This window comes from Salvelinus namaycush, chromosome 39, assembly GCF_016432855.1.
Source record: "Salvelinus namaycush isolate Seneca chromosome 39, SaNama_1.0, whole genome shotgun sequence".
In the NCBI taxonomy this organism is placed as follows: Eukaryota; Metazoa; Chordata; class Actinopteri; order Salmoniformes; family Salmonidae; genus Salvelinus; species Salvelinus namaycush.
Window position 1 is genome coordinate 22077282 of NC_052345.1, and position 18286 is coordinate 22095567.

An 18286-nucleotide genomic window follows, 5' to 3' on the forward strand; every position below is an offset into this window, starting at 1 on the left:
CTCTGTGTCTGCTGGTTTTCTCTTTCATCTAACACTAATTGCACAGAAGTGCCGACACCTGGTTTCCCAGGTCTAAATCAGACGGCGGTTTCAAATTAAGAACAAGAACCTGCGGACACTAAGGCCCTGCGACACCGGTGTCAAACTCATTCCACAGAGGGGCCATGTGTCTGGGGGATTTCGCTCCTCCCTTGCACTTAATTGATGAACTAACTCCCCACACCTACTTGTCTTGGGCTTAATAAAAATATTCTAGAAAGACACTAGGCCTTCCGTGGAATGAGTTTGACAACCCTGTCCTATGAGAACCAAAGTTGCTCATCCTTGCCGTAGCTCTTTGATCCTGTTATGTTCTTATTTATATTGGTGGATGACTAAACAAGATGGTGCAGGGAATGAACTTTGTTTCCTTTTTAAGTCTCATTAAGTGTGACGGTTGTTGCTTTGTGTAGATAGAACCTGGTTCGGTGATTTGCGTTGTGCATACTTTTAGTTCAAAGGTGAAATGTCTGAACCTTTTCTCTCGTCTCCCAGGCTTCGTGTTACTTGAAGCAGGGGAAGTACAAGGAGGCGGAAGTCCTTTACAAAGAGATTCTCACCCAAGCTCACGAGAAGGAATTTGGATCCGTGGATGGTGAGCAAACTAGTCCAAAACTCGAAAGGGCCACAACAAACACTTGGGGGTAGTAGTCACTTTGCCTCCTTATTTGCAAACCTTTTTTTTTTTTCAATCTGTTCTTCATCTACTCAGATACAGTACGTTCTAGGGTTTCTTTCACATGAATTCAAAGTCTTACGTTTCTCGAATGAACAATAGAGCGCTGGACTGTACTGACCACAGACATACAGTAAGTCTGTGGATCTGACATCGTAGAACACGTTATTTCACACGTAGCATTTTGTACTGGCTAACTGATTTGTTAAGTTTTGCCATCAATTGTTACGACAGGTTATGACGCCCCAGTTAATGACAACGTAGTTGACAAGTCGACTTGAAGTGTAAGGGTTCATTGCTAATGAGAACATAGTCGACATTTGACTTCAACCACTTACAGAATAGTGCAGGCTAGATTTTTTTTTAAGAGCTGTTCAGTAAATAATTCAAAATAATGTTTTACTTTCTAGATCATAAAGAAAGCAACTGGTTACTAGGAGTATAGAGTATATGAAAGGATTGTTTTGTAGATTTTTTTTATTTTTATATATTTTTTTTTTTAGACGTAAAGATTTAGGATATTTGAAGGGCTAGCTGGCTAACTAACAGATTCTGTTTTGATAAATTCCTAAGTTGAAAGAAGTATTTGGGAAAAAAACTTCTTCCCATATTGAGTGTATTGGGAACGTGAACATTTTTCCTATTTTCTAGCATTTGCTAGCTGTTTCTGATGCGCAATGAATGATCTTTTTCATTTGAGGTGTTATGGATGATCAAAGTGCCGTAAGGTTTTCTTGACCTTTCACTCTAAATGCCATGTCACGTTGTAGGATAGTCACATGATACACAACATGATACACAACACAACATGATACACAAGAATGAAGGTGAGTGGAACATTGATGGGGGTTTTTCCCCCCCAGAGTGAAATATGCACATTTCTGAAACAAGAACAAAATCCAACTTGGTTTACATAGGTGATGCTTATTATATTGCCCACCATTTTAATTATTTATTACCAGTTGCGATATAAAGAATGTGAACAAAGATATTTAAGTCTAGACTTTGTTCGTTTTGTGTTGCTTGTTTTTGTCTTGTGTAAAATTCCATACTTTTATATATTTTTGTGATGGTGACACATTTTATGTTTCATTGTATTTTTGGGTTCATCTGTCATGACGTCTCTTACTTCACCAACTTTCTTTGGAAATCCCTTCTTGAAGTAGTCTTGACACAATGCCTTCGTAACACTGTTATAGAATCGCATACATGACCACTTACTACAGCCAACCTTTTCTTGTAACTACTAGCATAATACTTATGATGTCGCTGTAAAGAAAAGGTTGGTTATTGTACACTGTCAAACTTATTTTTTTTGATAGGCATGTTTTCTTCATTATGATTAGTGTTATTCAGGCTTACCATGTCAAGATATTTCAAGTAAGCTACTACATCCTTTTAATTTCTCATGTATTTTTCTTTACTTTGCTTCCGTTGTCTTTCAGTCACATGTTATGTTGATTTTGTATTGAATGTTTTTGACGTTGACAATATTCTTTAGATTTTATTTTGAATGATTTATATTTTTTTATGTCATTAAATATGCTTCATTTATTTTTGATCCATAATTAAATGAAATGCCTTTCATCAAAGTTCTCTTAAGATTTAACATGTGAAATGATGGGTTGACTTTTTCACATTTCCTTTTCCATATTCTCAATAAATTTGAGACATAATTGTGACCTTGTCTCTCTCTTGAGTTTCTCACTATGCCAATATATAATACACGGTTAATTAACAAATAGGTCTCAATTGATTATGTGAGGGGGTGGGGATGAATTTGAGGGATTATTAGAACTCTGGTCTCAGGTTGAAACAGCGTTTAAACAATCTCAAACCATTACTGAGATTGAGAGGTTGCGATAGGATCTCGTCTCACAAAAGAAAGGAACCATGTTTAACTAATGTTGCCTACATGTCGGCAAGGTGCAGGTGTCTACGTCTGTATCCTACCGTTTTGTTTAAATGCCTGTGTTACTTGTTGAGGATGTTTTTGCCAGCATACAGCACACCCTTTCTCCTTCTCCTCTGTCTCTGCAGCTGAGAACAAGCCCATCTGGATGCATGCCGAGGAGCGGGAGGAGTGCAAGGTGAGTCTATGTAAAGTGTGTGTGAGCGAGAGCACAGGCATGTGGCAGGGGTGCCCATTTTTATAAGAGGTGCCTATTTTGTTTACTTGTCAAAACTGTCTGGTCCCGTGTTCCTCAGTTGGTAGAGCATGGCGCTTGAAACACCAGGGTTGTGAGTTTGATTCTCATGGGGGACCAGTAAGAAACATTTCAAATGTATGCGCTCACTGTTGTAAGTTGCTTTGGATAAGAGCGTCTGCTAAATGTCAAAAATGAGGGGGAAAAATGCTTATCTTTTGTAGACTCAGCGATATGACACCATACACATCGAGGCAGCAACATCCTGCTAACTGAAATCCGCAGCAACAAAAAGCTCTTACCGAAGGTGCACATTGCTAACAGTCAGTAGTGGTGGTCTGGACAGATTTCAAATCTGTTTTCTCTAAGCAGGATGTTGTCCCCGCTGTGTTTGATGTCAAATATCTGAGTCAATCGGAAAGGACTTTTTGGAAAATGTGAGGGGTTTCCCTTTTTGTGACATGTATTTTTGTGCTCCTCTCTCCCCCTCCTTCTCTATCCTTGTATCACCAGAGCAAAGACGGCTATGGAGATTATGGCGGCTGGTATAAAAATTGCAAGGTGAACAGGTAAGAAGTCCACTTAAAGACTTGTTAGAACTACCGAAGCAAAGGAATGGCACTGATTAGCATCTCTAGTCACTGCAGTGATTTTTGACGTGACCTTGGTGTGTGTGTCCATCAGCCCCACTGTCAACACCACCCTGCGTAATCTGGGAGCTCTGTACCGCCGGCAAGGCAAGATAGAGGCCGCTGAGACCCTGGAGGAGTGTGCCTTGAGGTCCCGAAAACAGGTCAGCTTCTCTCTCACATTTATAAATACACACACACACGTTCAAGCTTAAATCCAAACTTGTGTATATTCAGTTATGGAAATGCTTGAACTGAAGGTAGACATCCACAGAGACTTTAAGATCTATTGTTGCATATTTGTTATTAGTGTTTTACATCTGTATATTCATGGACTATTTTGCTTGATTGTGTGTTTGTGACTGCATGGTTTACTGATTTTACCAATCAGTTGCACCAATTACTTTCAATAATAATAATGTTAGATCAAAAGGTGAAATGATATTGCAAAATTGAACGGTTTTGTGTGTTTTGTTCAGGGTGTGGTGGAGCTGCAGAGAGACGGAGACAGGAGGAGGAGCAGGGAGAGTCTGAGCAGCGTAAAATATGAGAGCGCCTCCGAAGCGGGGGAGGACGGCAGCGTGGACTGGAACGGGGTGAGTGCACTGCACAGACACGCACACCTAAGACTTAATATATTATTTAGGAAGGCATAGAGTGCAAATGTAGTGTGAAATATACACTATATATACAAAAGTATGTGTACACCCCTTCAAATTATTGTATTCAGCTATTTCAGCCTCACCCATTGCTGTTTAAAATCAGCAATGCAATCTACATAGAAAAACATTGGCAGTAGAATGGCCTTACTGAAGAGCTCCCTGACTTTCAACGTGGCACCGTTATAGGATGCCACCTTTCCAACAAGTCACTTATCAAATTTCTGCCCAGCTAGAGCTGCCCCGCTCAACTGTATGCTGTTATTGTGAAGTGGAAACATCTAGGAGCAGCAACGGCTCAGCGGCGAAGTGGTAGGCCACACAAGCTCACGGAACAGGACCGCTGAAGTGCGTAAAAAATCGTCTGTCCTCGGTTGCATCACTCACTAACGAGTTCCAAACTGCCTCCGGAAACAACGTCAGCGCAGAACTGTTCGTTGGGAGCTTCATGAAATGGGTTTCCGTGGCCGAGCAGCCGCACACAAGCCTCAGCTCATCATGCGTCGGCTGGAGTGGTGTAAAGGGCGCCACCATTGGACTCTCCAGCAGTGGAAACGTGTTCTCTGAAGTCATAAATCACACTTCATCATCTGGCAGTCTGACGGATTAACCTTGGTTTGGCGGATGCTAGGAGAACTCTGCCTGCCCCAATGCATAGAGCCAACTGTAAAGTTTGGTGGAGGAGGAATAATGGTCTGGGGCTGCTTTTCATGGTTCGGGCTAGGACCCTTAGTTCCAGTGAAGGGAAATCCTAACGCTACAGAATACAATGACATTTTAGACGGTTCTGTGCTTCCAACTTTGTGGCAACAGTTTGGGGAAGGCCCTTTCCTGTTTCAGCATGACAATGCCCCCGTGCACAAAGCGAAGTCCATACAGAAATGGTTTGTTGATATCGGCGTGGAAGAACTTGACTGGCCTGCACAGAGCCCTGACCTCAACCCTATCAAACGCCTTCGGGATGAATTGGAACGCTGACTGTGGGCCTAATCGCCCAACATTAATGCCCAACCTCGCTAATGCTCTTGTGGCTGAATGGAGGCAAGTCCCTGCAGCAATGTTCCAACATCTAGTGGAGGCTGTTATAGCAGCAAAGCGGGGACCAACTCAATATAAGTGCCCATGGTTTTTGAATGAGATGTTCGACGAGCAGGTGTCTAAATACTTTTGCTCGTGTAGTGCATTTCTAACACAGATTTGGTTCTTTGCCAGCAACTTGTCAATCCAGAAGACATATTATTAATAACTTAATACCTTCTAATCACGTCTTTATATATTCTACTGGGTTTAATATATACAAGGTATACATGAGACTGGCCAGGTGAAAGCTATGATCTCTTATTGATGCGACTTGTTAAATCCACTTCAGGCAGTGTAGTTGAAGGGGAGGTGACCGGTTGAGGGGTTTTTAAGCCTCGAGACAATTGAGACATGGATTGTGTCATTGAGGGTGAATGGGCAAGACAAACAAATGTAAGTGCCTTTTGAACGGGGTATGGTAGTAGGTGCCAGGCGCATCGGTTTGTCAAACCCAGCAGCGTTGCAGTTCTTCTCGCTTTCAACAGTTTCCCGTGTGTATCAAGAACGGTCCACCACCCAAAGGACATCCAGCCAACTTGACAAGCTTGTGGGAAGCATTAGTCGACGCGGAACGCTTTTTCGACACCTTGTAGAGTCCATGCCTAGACGAATTGAGGCTGTTCAATATCAGGAAGGTGTTCCTAATGTTTGGTGTACTGAGTGTATAATGGTTTTAAAGCAGATTCTCCACAGCCCTGGTCCCTAACTGTAGATGGTTAGGAGCACGCTGCATTGCAGGGTGAGCAGACTGCTAAGGTGCCCCTAGAGTCCCACTGCGGTTCACACTGATGTCATTAGCTGACTGCGTTCAGTGCAGCATAGCGAATACTACAAAAGCTTTCTTCTCTAAACCTTTTCAAATGTGATATAATTGTCACATTGTAGGGCCACAAATGATTGTCTTATACATTTTAATTCTTTATGGCAAAATGCAAATGTGCAGTCATTTGATACAGATTGATTAATATTGGTCATAAAATAATGTTCTAAGCTTTGATCTTTTAATCTTGCTGTATTCCTCTCTTGAAGGGTGTGTTAACCTTGTGTTTTTCTACCTGTGTTTTTGTCTCATCTTTCTCTTTTCTGCCGTGTCTCTTTCTCCCCGTTCTGGTTCTCTCTCTCCTCACTTTCTCTTGTCTGTCTCTTTCGCTCTCCACTTTTCTTGTTCTCTTCTCTCTTTCTGTCCTCCATTAGGCCTAAATCAGCAGGATGACCTTCCTCCGCCTCACTCTCCTCAACCAATCAAGCCAATCGAATCAAAATGGATGTCTCTTGTCATTTCCTCTGTGTGAAGCCTCTTCTAATCTTTCATGGAGGACTCCTCCTTCATCCCCACTCCCAATTCTATCCCAAAACTGATTATCCCTTTTACCTCCCATCCTTTCGGGATCTCTCACTCCCACGCATGTTCTCTCTATCTTCTTGCATTGTCCACACTCTGCCCCTCTTCCCCTGGTCTCTTGCCCTCTTCCTCTTGCGTTGTCTTTATCCCTCTCTCTAGCCGTCTTGCGCTCTCGTTCATGCCCACTCATTCCTCTCATCATTCTGCGTCACATCTTCCAGCCTTTCTCTTCCTCTATCCCCCGTCTCTCCCTTCCTCTTGCCGTGTCATCACTTGTCTAGTATGTATGATATTCTAACCAATAAGAGACGGTGGACAGTGGCACCAGAGTCCAATTGAACACTGGAAACTTAACCATCAAAGAAAGCTGTGGTTGTTTGATTTTCTCTTTTCTGTTCTTCTTGTATGCAAATATGGTTGTTTTTCAATTGATCTCGATATTTCCACCAAGCACAGTCGCGCAGTTATAACGGCATCAATTATTGGTCCACTACCAAAAGAGACCAGTCAGAATTGTTATCTCGTTTTGTTATCGCTGTGACCTTATTGGCCACTGACGAGCAACCAGCTAGAGTAGTGGTTTTTGTTTCGCTGCTGCCCGCTTTTTGTCCTGACATTTGACCAGGATTGATCTACCTTGGTGCCTTTTTTCACAAATTTTGTTAACTTGCAACTTGTTTTAAGTGTGACCATGACCCTTGTAAAATATTTATGCGTACTGTTATGTTATATAGGAGCCAATGTAAGACAATAAAAAAATATATAGTGACGCTATTATGATTCCAAGTCACGTCGCCACTTAAAAGCACCTTTTGAGTTTACACACCGATTACTTATGTTTTATTGAGATTACTGTATCTGTCTCCTGTTATTTTGTTTACTTTTAAATATTTTCTTATATAGGATAGTATTTATCTTTGCATTTTACCTCTAAGCAATTGCTTTATTATTATTATTATTATTATTATTATTATTATTATTATTATATAGCCATATGTTTAGTAATGATGGTGCCGGTTCCTGACTATGGTATTGACGTTTTAAAGAGGAACAGCTTACTAACTGTAGAATCAGTGTCTTTTGAATTGAATGGCATTGTGCAAATTGCTTTCTCCAAGGCCATAGCTTGGGAAAAAAATGTTCTCTCTAATTATGCTCCAAGCTAGAGAACTTGTTTCATATTTTCAAGTAGCCATTGAAAAGGGACACAAACACCAGAGACACAGAAACACACACATTTAATGTACACTGCTGCACCAAGTTGTTGTATTTGACTTTGTAAGCTTCTGAGTGGCATTTCGTGAGGTCACTTATTTGGTTTTAGCCTAATGGTCCTCTTGTTGTTCCTCGCACAGCTTTCCCTCTTGTTATCGTCTCGTCTTAAAAGCCTACTTTACCCTGCTATGACGCAAGGCAGTCGTAACAGCTTATGTTAGTTTATAACACCTATGAACAGCCATGGCGCACATGAAACGACCAAGGTGAGCTATCTTGTCAGCCACCAACCTAGTTACCTTGAACACAGTGACATGTGACCTAGCTGGCTGCTCATAAGACATATGTTATAAATTGACACCAGATTTTATGAACGCTCCTGATGGCAACATTGCTATGCTTACAGCAGCTTAAAGATAGGCTTTAGATTGGGGATTTAAGTTAGGCGTGAGCATTGTGAGGCATCGTTGAACAGTTATGTTACCTGAATGTAAAGATTTTTCAAACAGCGCTGTAGCTTGAAATGTACTCCTTGTTGTCCACTAACTTTCCCATGTTTTTATTTTATATTTCCCATGTTTCAGTCACTTTAGTTTAGAATGAGGGAAACTATCTTCATATGATGTATTTTAGGCTGAATAAGTGTAGTACTAGTAACTAACCTAGCTAGCCAGTTGTTTCAGCATTAGCCAACACCACCAAATTGAAGTTGCCTGTATGCCATGTAGTTACTCTATAAGCACTTTAACTATTATATAATAACTGTATCACAATCAGTGCAGGTATATACTAGTACATCATAGTACATCTACAGATGTTTTAAAGTGCATGTGCTAAACCTAAACACATGCTGTACTATGAGACTATTACTTCAGTTAGTTCATGTGTAGTTAAAGGTAATTACACTTGATACCATATGAAAATGCAATTCCGTGTAACTGGCATTTTGGTATCTCGGTGTAAAGAGACGGCTCCAATGTTGCTAACCGATTTTTAAAAATATAAATATAATAATAAACGGTAATAGTGGAGCTAGCCAATTCTGAAACACACTGGCTGTCCGGCTGGTAGGCCTATGTAGTGGAGCAATTTAGCTACGTCCCACTTTATTTCATTGGTCTGTCTGTAGAATGCTCTCCATTACTAATACTCCTGTCCTGGCATTGTGTAGGCCTACATACACCCTCCTTTTGTTGCATTGTGATGAATGCGTCTCTTAACTTTGTTTGACATTGACTGAAAATAAAGACTTTCATTTGGGCTTTTCTTTGGCTGGATGCTTGTGTAAACCGACCTGAGGGGGAACCGCACATCCAATATGGTCTCTCCCACTCACTCTCTTTATCTCCCCCCTCTGGAGTCCATTGACCTAGTTTCACAACCCGGAAGCTCTGGTGCATGAAAGCTTCACTCCCGTACTAAAATGTAGTACACAGGCTGCAGATTTAATCCAATTACATTTCACCCCCTTCTACCTGAAGTGTGCACTTAGTGTCTAAGTACTGAAGGTTTGCTTCAGTTGTGGTAGGGCATGAAAGACTAGTTTCTCAAAGCAAAGAGCATTTCTACAGCTTCATCCTATTCATACATTTTTGTTTGAAATGTATTATCTTCGACACACTGTAAATTCCTCTCCTGCCCCCTACTGGAGAAGTACTGATTTTGAAATAATGCCCTTGACTATGCCTTAGCGAGGGCAGGGTTAGGTTTGGTGGCTTCTCGTCTGCCGCCTTCATTTGTACTGGTCTGAAAAATACTGAACAGTATAAAACCATAGGGTGGATACAAATTTGTGGACTTGATTTTAGTCTTTCAGTACTAACCCTAACCCATCATAGCAGATGAAGGAAAGGAGACAAGGTGAGTATGAGTAAGCCACTTTACTAGATTGTTGATACACCCCTGGAGAGCCCTTAGGTCTGCAGGCTTTTGTTCGAGGCCAGCACAAAAAAAAACAAGTGGGTATTGTGAAAGGAAGTTTCAGGATGGCAGCTGAGATTTATTGCTGATGCTTTTTGGACACAATTTGTCAAAGCAATCTGGTATGTTTGGGCTGGACTGGAAAATAATCTGCACACCCCCCGGGGTCTATCAGGAATGGATTGGGAGACTGAGTTTCCAGGACTGTCTGACCCTGGTGTTGTTTCAGGATGGCAGTGGGAGCCTGAGGAGAGCAGGATCGATGGGGAGGCTCCGGGACGTCTTACGGCGAAGCAGCGAGATGCTGGTGAAGAAACTACAGGGGAACGGTCCCCCTGACCCACGCAACCCCCAGTAAGAGAAACATGCCCAAACACACAGTGCTTATTGAGTCCTCACACCCCATGCACAGTTATAACATTTTGCTGCCTTAAAGGTACAATATGTAATACTTCTTCATTCAAATGGCTCTAAATGCCCATAATAAAGTGGCAAGGATCAGAGAATAAAATGCTTTGAAGATTACATAACTTCAGACCCCAGTGTTGCGCCTCTGGCAGCTGCTAGTATAACAGTGTTCGAGTACGATTTGGCTGTAGAATTTGGCCTGTGTGCTCTCACATAAGATGCGTGGCCACTTGCTTTTCGAAGGACCCAAGACCCATCTGACAATAGCAGTTCTTGGAGTTTGCGAAACAGCATTGGCACCTGGATTGAAACCGGTGCTATGGTCCGATGACATGAAATAGAGCTCTTTGGCCACACACACACACCGGTGGTGAGTTTGGCATCGAAAAACGGATGTGGTGTCCGCAACAAACGCTGACACTACACATCCAAGTATATCTGACCAAATTATGAAAGACGAGCATTGTAATTTTGCATTCTGTAAAGTGAGTGTGGAAGAGGTGAGGAAATGATTGGTGTCTAACAACAATGAAAAGCCACTGGGGTCTGACAACTTGGATGGAAAATGACTGAGGATAATAGTGGATGATATTGCCACTCCTATTTGCCATATCTTCAGTCTAAGCCTACTAGAATGTGTGTGTGCTCCCAGGCTTGGAGGGAAGCAAAGGTCATTCCGCTACCCAAGAATAGTAAAGCCCCCCTTTACTGGCTGAAATAGCTGACCAATCAGCCTGTTACCAACCCTTAGTAAACTTTTGGAAAAAATTGTTTGACCAGATACAATGCTATTTTACAGTAATCAAATTGACTACAAACTTTCAGCATGCGTATATGGGAAGAACATTCAACAAGCACAGCACTTACACAAATGACTGATGATTGGCTTAGAGAAATTGATTGTGGGGGCTGTTTTGTTAGACTTCAGTGTGGCTTTTGACATTATTGATCATAGTCTTATGTGTTATGGCTTTTATACCCTCTGCTATATTGTGGATAAAGAGTTATTTGTCTAACAGAACACAGAGGGTGTTCTTTAATGGAAGTTTCTCCAACATAATCCAGGTAGAATCAGGAATTCCCCAGGGCAGCTGTCTAGGCCAATTTGCTTTTTTCAATCTTTACTAATGACATGCCACTGGCTTTAACACTTAACAAAAAAATGCAGTTAGTTTCAGAGTAGGTGGGTGGCAAGGAATAAGTTAGTAAAAGCATTGTTGTTTGGGACAAATAATTGACTAAACCTCAGCTAAGTCTTGTAATAAATAATGTGGAAATTGAGCAAGTTGAGGTGACTAAACCGCTTGGCGTAACCCTGGATTGTAAACTGTCATGGTCAAAACATATTGATACAACAGTAGCTAAGAGGAGTATATCAATAAGGCGCTGCTCTGCCTTAACAGCACTATCAACCAGGCAGGTCCTATAGGACCTGGTTTTGTTGCCCCTGGACTACTGTAAAGGTGTGTGGTCAGGTGCAACAGAAAAGGACTTAGGAAAGTTGCAATTGGCTCAGAACAGGGCAGCACGGCTGGCCCTTGGATGTACACAGAGAGCTAATATTAATAATATGCATGTCAATCTGTTTTTATGAGAGGTATTGACATGTTGAATGCACCAAGCTGTCTGTTTGAACTGCTGGCGCACAGCTCGGACACCAAAGCATACCCCACAAAACATGCCACCAGAGGTCTCTTCATAGTCCCCAAGTCCAGAACAGACTATGGGAGGCGCACAGTACTACATAGAGCCATGACTACATGGAACTCTATTCCACATCAAGTAAATGACGTAAGCAGTCAAATTAGATTTAAAAAAACAGATAAAAATACACCTTATGGAACAGAGGGGACTGTGAAGCAACACAAACCGTAGGCACAGACACATGTATACATACACACAATAACATGCGCACTATACATACACATGGATTTAGTACTGTAGATATGTAGTAATGGTGGAGTAGGGGCCTGAGTCCACACAGTGTGTTGTGAAATCTGTGAATGTATTATGTTTAAAATTGTATGAACTGCCTTAATTTTGCTCGACCCCAGGAAGAGTAGCTGCTGCCTTGGCACCAGCTAATGGGGATCCATAATAAATACAAATACCTACTGTAAAATATGGTGGGGGGCTTTGATGTTATGGGGTTATTTTGATTCCACTGGTCCTGGGGCCCTTAAGGTCAAAGGCGGCTTCAAAGCCTTTCATTGGCCAAGACATAGCATCAGTAATCCAGGGTTTGTATACATCGTTGGTTGAACCCTCACTGCAGGAACAATAAATAATAGTGGAAGCCTCATATCCAAGCTCAGTTTTTGCAGTGTGTAAATTTAGATAATGAATAATACGAGATGCTCAGAGACCAGGTTGGGTTAGGCACAGGGGTGGTTAGTGCCAGATCGCCTGTTTTTACATGCCGAAATAGCCAACTAACGTACGTTGGACACTTGCGCCACATGAAAATAAAGCCCCTTAGTTCGTCTTCTTTACAAAATGTTGTCATGGAATTTTTTTTATTTCCAACAACCAATCAGCAACTGAAAGTTGGCATTGGTTGACTGACATTGGCTGGAAATACAATTAGATTTCTCAAGTAAGCAAATAGTTAGCCAACATTATACTACATCTAAAGTAACTCTGAAGTCAAGGTTTTGTCTGTCAAAAATTTAATAAAAACTGCTGTATTTTTGTAAGCTATTGTTAGAATTGCTAGGTTTTTATGACTATAGTTGCTCGCTAATGTGGCAACACAGCCATGTCTAAAGTAAATTTGACGTCATTATGATGAAGTGGTTTCCTACTAATTATTTGCATACTTTTAGTTGTGTTCACACTCCCAAGCCACTATAGTGAAGTGATTATGGACATTATAGGTCAGAGCCATGGTTGAGTGGTAACACTCCCAGCATAAGTCACATGTACAAATCTCCCCGCTTGAGACCAGGGTTCAATCCCCGCATTCATATATCCCAATGTTTCTCCCACCTGCTTGAAGAGGGCAGTCCATAAGTGCAGACAAAGGATATCAAGGTTCTGGACAGATTCTGTATGGAGAAATGGTCTAAGATCCCTCCCATTGTGTTCGCCAATCTCATAAAACATTTTAGTAAAAGGCTGTGTCGTTATCTTCGCAGTGGGGGGGGTATTAAAAACAGGGGTGCCAATATATTTGACCCCTGTCTTTTATCGATTTTGTATTTATTACTTGTTAAACAAAATCTCTCTTTCTCTGAGCAATTGTATTAGTATAAAATACTATAACTGTAAAACAAAAATATATATTGCTCAGTATTTGTATTATTATATAAATGTTTTGCTGATCTTTATCAGGGTGCCAATAATTTTGGACCTGACTACAATACTTTCTATCTGGTTTTAGACATTCAATTAGGGATGACCGGTATGGATATTCTGGACTGTTACCAATATCCATTTATTTTATGGCCTTCTGAACCACTATAGCACAGATAGAAGATGCACCCAAGTTGCTATGTTCATAAGGCTATTAAGACAATTTGTGAAATGACTTAAATATCTTTATTTTTTTTATTTCACCTTTATTTAACCAGGTAGGCAAGTTGAGAACAAGTTCTAATTTACAATTGCGACCTGGCCAAGATAAAGCAAAGCAGTTCGACACATACAACAACGCAGAGTTACACATGGAGTAAAACAAACATACAGTCAATAATACAGTAGAAAAATAAGTCTATATACAATGTGAGCAGATGAGATAAGGGGGGTAAAGGCAAAAAAAGGCCATGGTGGCGAAGTAAATACAATATAGCAAGTAAAACACTGGAATGGTAGATTTGCAGTGGAAGAATGTGCAAAGTAGAAATAATGGGGTGCAAAGGAGCAAAATAAATAAATACAGTAGGGGAAGAGGTAGTTGTTTGGGCTAAATTATAGATGGGCTATGTACAGGTGCAGTAATCTGTCAGTTGCTCTGACAGCTGGTGCTTAAAGCTAGTGAGGGAGATAAGTGTTTCCAGTTTCAGAGACTTTTGTAGTTCGTTCCAGTCATTGGCAGCAATGACTCCAAAGGAGGAATTGGTTTTGGGGGTGACCAGAGAGATATACCTGCTGGAGCGCGTGCTACAGGTGGGTGCTGCTATGGTGACCAGCGAGCTGAGATAAGGGGGGACTTTACCTAGCAGGGTCTTGTAGATGACCTGGAGCCAGTGGGTTTGGCGACGAGTATGAAGCGAGGGCCAGCCAACGAGAGCGTACAGGTCGCAGTGGTGGGTAGTATATGGGGCTTTGGTGACAAAACGGATGGCACTGTGATAGACTGCATCCAATTTATTGAGTAGGGTATTGGAGGCTATTTTGTAAATGACATCGCCGAAGTCAAGGATCGGTAGGATGGTCAGTTTTACAAAGGTATGTTTGGCAGCATGAGTGAAGGATGCTTTGTTGCGAAATAGGAAGCCAATTCTAGATTTAACTTTGGATTGGAGATGTTTGATGTGAGTCTGGAAGGAGAGTTTACAGTCTAACCAGACACCTAGATATTTGTAGTTGTCCACATACTCGAAGTCAAAACCATCCAGAGTAGTGATGCTGGACGGGCGGGCAGGTGCAGGCAGCGATCGGTTGAATAGCATGCATTTAGTTTTACTTGTATTTTAAGAGCAGTTGGAGGCCACTGAAGGAGAGTTGTATGGCATTGAAGCTCGTCTGGAGGGTTGTTAACAGTGTCCAAAGAAGGGCCAGAAGTATACAGAATGGTGTCGTCTGCGTAGAGGTGGATCAGAGACTCACCAGCAGCAAGAGCGACATCATTGATGTATACAGAGAAGAGAGTTGCCCCAAGAATTGAACCCTGTGGCACCCCCATAGAGACTGCCAGAGGCCCGGACAACAGGCCCTCCGATTTGACACACTGACCTCTATCAGAGAAGTAGTTGGTGAACCAGGCGAGGCAATCATTTGAGAAACCAAGGCTATCGAGTCTGCCGATGAGGATGTGGTGATTGACAGTCGAAAGCCTTGGCCAGGTCAATGAATACGGCTGCACAGTATTGTTTCTTATCGATGGCGGTTAAGATATCGTTTAGGACCATGAGCGTGGCTGAGGTGCAGCCATGACCAGCTCTGAAACCAGATTGCATAGCGGAGAAGGTACGGTGGGATTCGAAATGGTCGGTAATCTGTTTGTTGACTTGGCTTTCGAAGACCTTAGAAAGGCAGGGTAGGATAGATATAGGTCTGGAGCAGTTTGGGTCAAGAGTGTCCCCCCCCTTTGAAGAGGGGGATGACCGCATATGGGAAAGGTTTAAAAATATATATTTGCATAACAAAGTGACTCAGGAAATGAGGTGCTTTGGAGGCTGAAGGGGCTTTAAATGCCAAAATAGCCTATGTCAAAACGTGATTCATTTCAGTACAATGTTTCCCTATCTGATTTCCATGCGGTCTCAATAGTGTCAAAATACCCTGGCCTAAAAAATATATATATTTTTATCCCCTTTCCACTCTAATCTTCACTATCTTAAAATTGTGTTTCTGCAACTACAGCATCAAGTCTGACCCTGCATTTTTGGTTCAGGATAATGCTGCTGTTTTTTCCCCCAGCTATTGTCTTCCTCTTAATTAGGACCACCAACCCAACACTTCTGTATAAGATTCAGTTGAAGATAAATAGCACGAAAATAATCTTAAATGTACTGTTATATTCATGATTAATCTCACATGAAACTATGCTATTCTGAGCAGATATTCAGTAACGGTGTTACTGAATCATAATTTAAAAAAATATGAAATGCACCTGATAAATGTGTAAACAAATTAAAATGTTGTGACATTCATTTGACACCCCTCTATTCATGCTTGGTCCAGTACCCTTCAGTGGCCTCACGCACGCACACACTCGCCAAAGCATAAAACATTTCATATAAATTGGCTTAAGACCCACTCCAATGAAAATGCTTTGTTTTTCCTTTGCAGTATGAAACGAGCTGCCTCTCTGAACTATTTGAACAAGAGCAGTGATGACGACGACTCCTTTCAGGTAACACGTCTCCTAGTGGATATATTCCGTTATTCATACTTCTTGCTTAGTTTGCATTATGGCCTTGTAGCAACTTATCAGCTGCCTGCTGGATAGTTCACCTTAGTTCACCCAGGACCACGATACCTGTTCTAAAAACACCCCCACTATTCTCTCTCATCAGAATCAAGTTTAGCGATAAAGCATGACCTTGTATTTTTCTGTTTTTTTTCCTTCTGTATTTCTTTCATTTTCTCTCTCTCTGTCTCTCTCTCTCCCCCTCCTCTTTCTCTCTACAGAGTCCAGCAGGTGACAGGAGGCTAAGGCAGAGCAGGAACCTGAGTTCCAGTACTGTTGACCTCTACAGTGGAACTGGAAACTGAACACACACTCTCCCAACAGTTTTTCCAAATATGATGTTTAATTTTCACTTGTGCCATTCTGAATCTAAATTCTGTAGTTTCCATTCCTACATTTAAACACTGTTTAATGTTATTGCTGCTTTCTAGACATTGTACAAATTTTGTAGACTTTCTGTAGAATTCAAAAAATATATTGTAAAAATGTGCTTGGTTTTAATGTCATTGATATATTGTGAGATTAGACAGCTAGAATCCTTACTGCTTGGATTAGTTTGATACAAATCCCCTTAAGGTGCTCTGTGCAAACAGACACTCAGGGCAGTGTATTGTGGACCATAGTGTTTCACATGGAGACCAAGCATGGTTATTAGCTATTATTCACTATACCTGCAGATTCCGAATGCATGGTGGGTCAGTACTCTTCCCAAATCAGAGAGGATTATTCTTTTCAAGAGCTGTCCAATTCAGCCATTACGCTTCTTTTTACACTGTTTTCTCCCCTTTCCATAACCATGAAGATACTCGGTACTGTAGTTAAATAGTAATTAAGTCATGAAGATGGTATTCATGAATATAGAATCAAATATATCTGCAATTTTAAAGGGGTACCTCACCTCATAAAAATGTACATGAAGAAAATAGTTGATGGAACCAGATATTTCTTGTTTATATAGCTACTACAGCTTAGCCTTGAGCATTGTTGAGTGTAAAACAATTGAAGTGGTGCTAGGACTCCTGTTTTGCTTGTTTCAAATGACTTATTTTTTGACCATGTTTATTAGTTAGGGTGTTCTCAGAGATTTTCAAGTAAAGGGGCAATATGAACACAAATAACTCTTGGGAGGGGGGGGGGGCGCAGCTACAGAAATTAACCTTAATCTAAGTACTTACTCAGTAAAGGCCAAATGCCATGATGTAATTATCATTTTTAGGTTAGATGGTAACCACATATTGACCTGGTTATTTTACATTTCTTCAGGCAATTCAGGTAATTATTTATCTCAGGGTCTGGGATCGAATGTTTCCCAAAGCTATACTTTCCAATGCTGTATCAATTCATGCAATACACTCTTCGAAAAAAGGGTTCTTCGGGTGTCTCCATAGAAGAAACCTTTTGGGTTCCATGTAGAACCAAAAAGGGTTCTTGAAAGGGTTCTCGTATGGGGACAGCCAAAGAACCCTTTTAGGTTCTAGATAGCACCTTTTTTCCTAAGCGTGTAACTAAGCCATGTCTTCCCTGGTCTTGATCTGTTTGTGCTCTTGCCCACGCCATTGCACATTGTCAAGCCCAACAGTCTAGCCTCACAGCAAAATTGTCATGTTTGGCATGATAACACAAACATACTGGCACGGGCTAACTTTCTATGGATGTCAAAATGTTCCAATGTTGAAGAGTGGAGGCTCATTTTCTCTTTAGCTTTTCCTCCCTAAGAACGTTGGAGAGACACAAAGTAAAACATTTGTTTTCATTCAGCCATGCAAGAGATGCGTTCCATTAGATCTATTTACCAGTTGTAGCACAGAAATCAAATTATATAATGAAAAATGGTTGTTTTATTGAGTTTATGAATCAGTCATATGAATATAGTATTGCACTAAAAAGATCATTAGGCTTGAATTGTGAATATATTTTAATATTTAATACTTGTTTAAATATGACTAAGATTTCAAATGTTTCACTTCGGTGCTATATATGTGTTAATATATATGTAGATCGGAAGGTTTTTCATATTCAGATGACTCAATGTTTTAAAGGGTCTTTTAGTGGTGTAAAACTGATTGTTAACCATTTTCAGTTTATGATATTCTTC

General features: G+C 41.0%; 1 protein-coding gene across 2 annotated transcripts in view; it reads left to right on the forward strand.

The window, feature by feature from the left end:
* LOC120033001 (kinesin light chain 1-like) overlaps positions 1-17323 on the forward strand; it is a 39151-nt gene extending 21828 nt beyond the window's left edge. The window contains exons 9-16 of one of the 2 annotated variants that reach the window (XM_038979287.1): positions 535-634; positions 2756-2805; positions 3376-3431; positions 3547-3655; positions 3971-4087; positions 9937-10061; positions 16071-16134; positions 16413-17323. In XM_038979287.1, coding sequence (XP_038835215.1) covers positions 535-634; positions 2756-2805; positions 3376-3431; positions 3547-3655; positions 3971-4087; positions 9937-10061; positions 16071-16134; positions 16413-16496 — 705 coding nt within the window. In that variant the 3' untranslated portion in view covers positions 16497-17323. Of the gene's footprint in view, positions 1-534; positions 635-2755; positions 2806-3375; positions 3432-3546; positions 3656-3970; positions 4088-6424; positions 9053-9936; positions 10062-16070; positions 16135-16412 lie in introns of those variants that run through there. The other variant, XM_038979288.1, reaches the window with a different exon arrangement.
* The last annotated feature ends 963 nt before the right edge of the window (positions 17324-18286 follow it).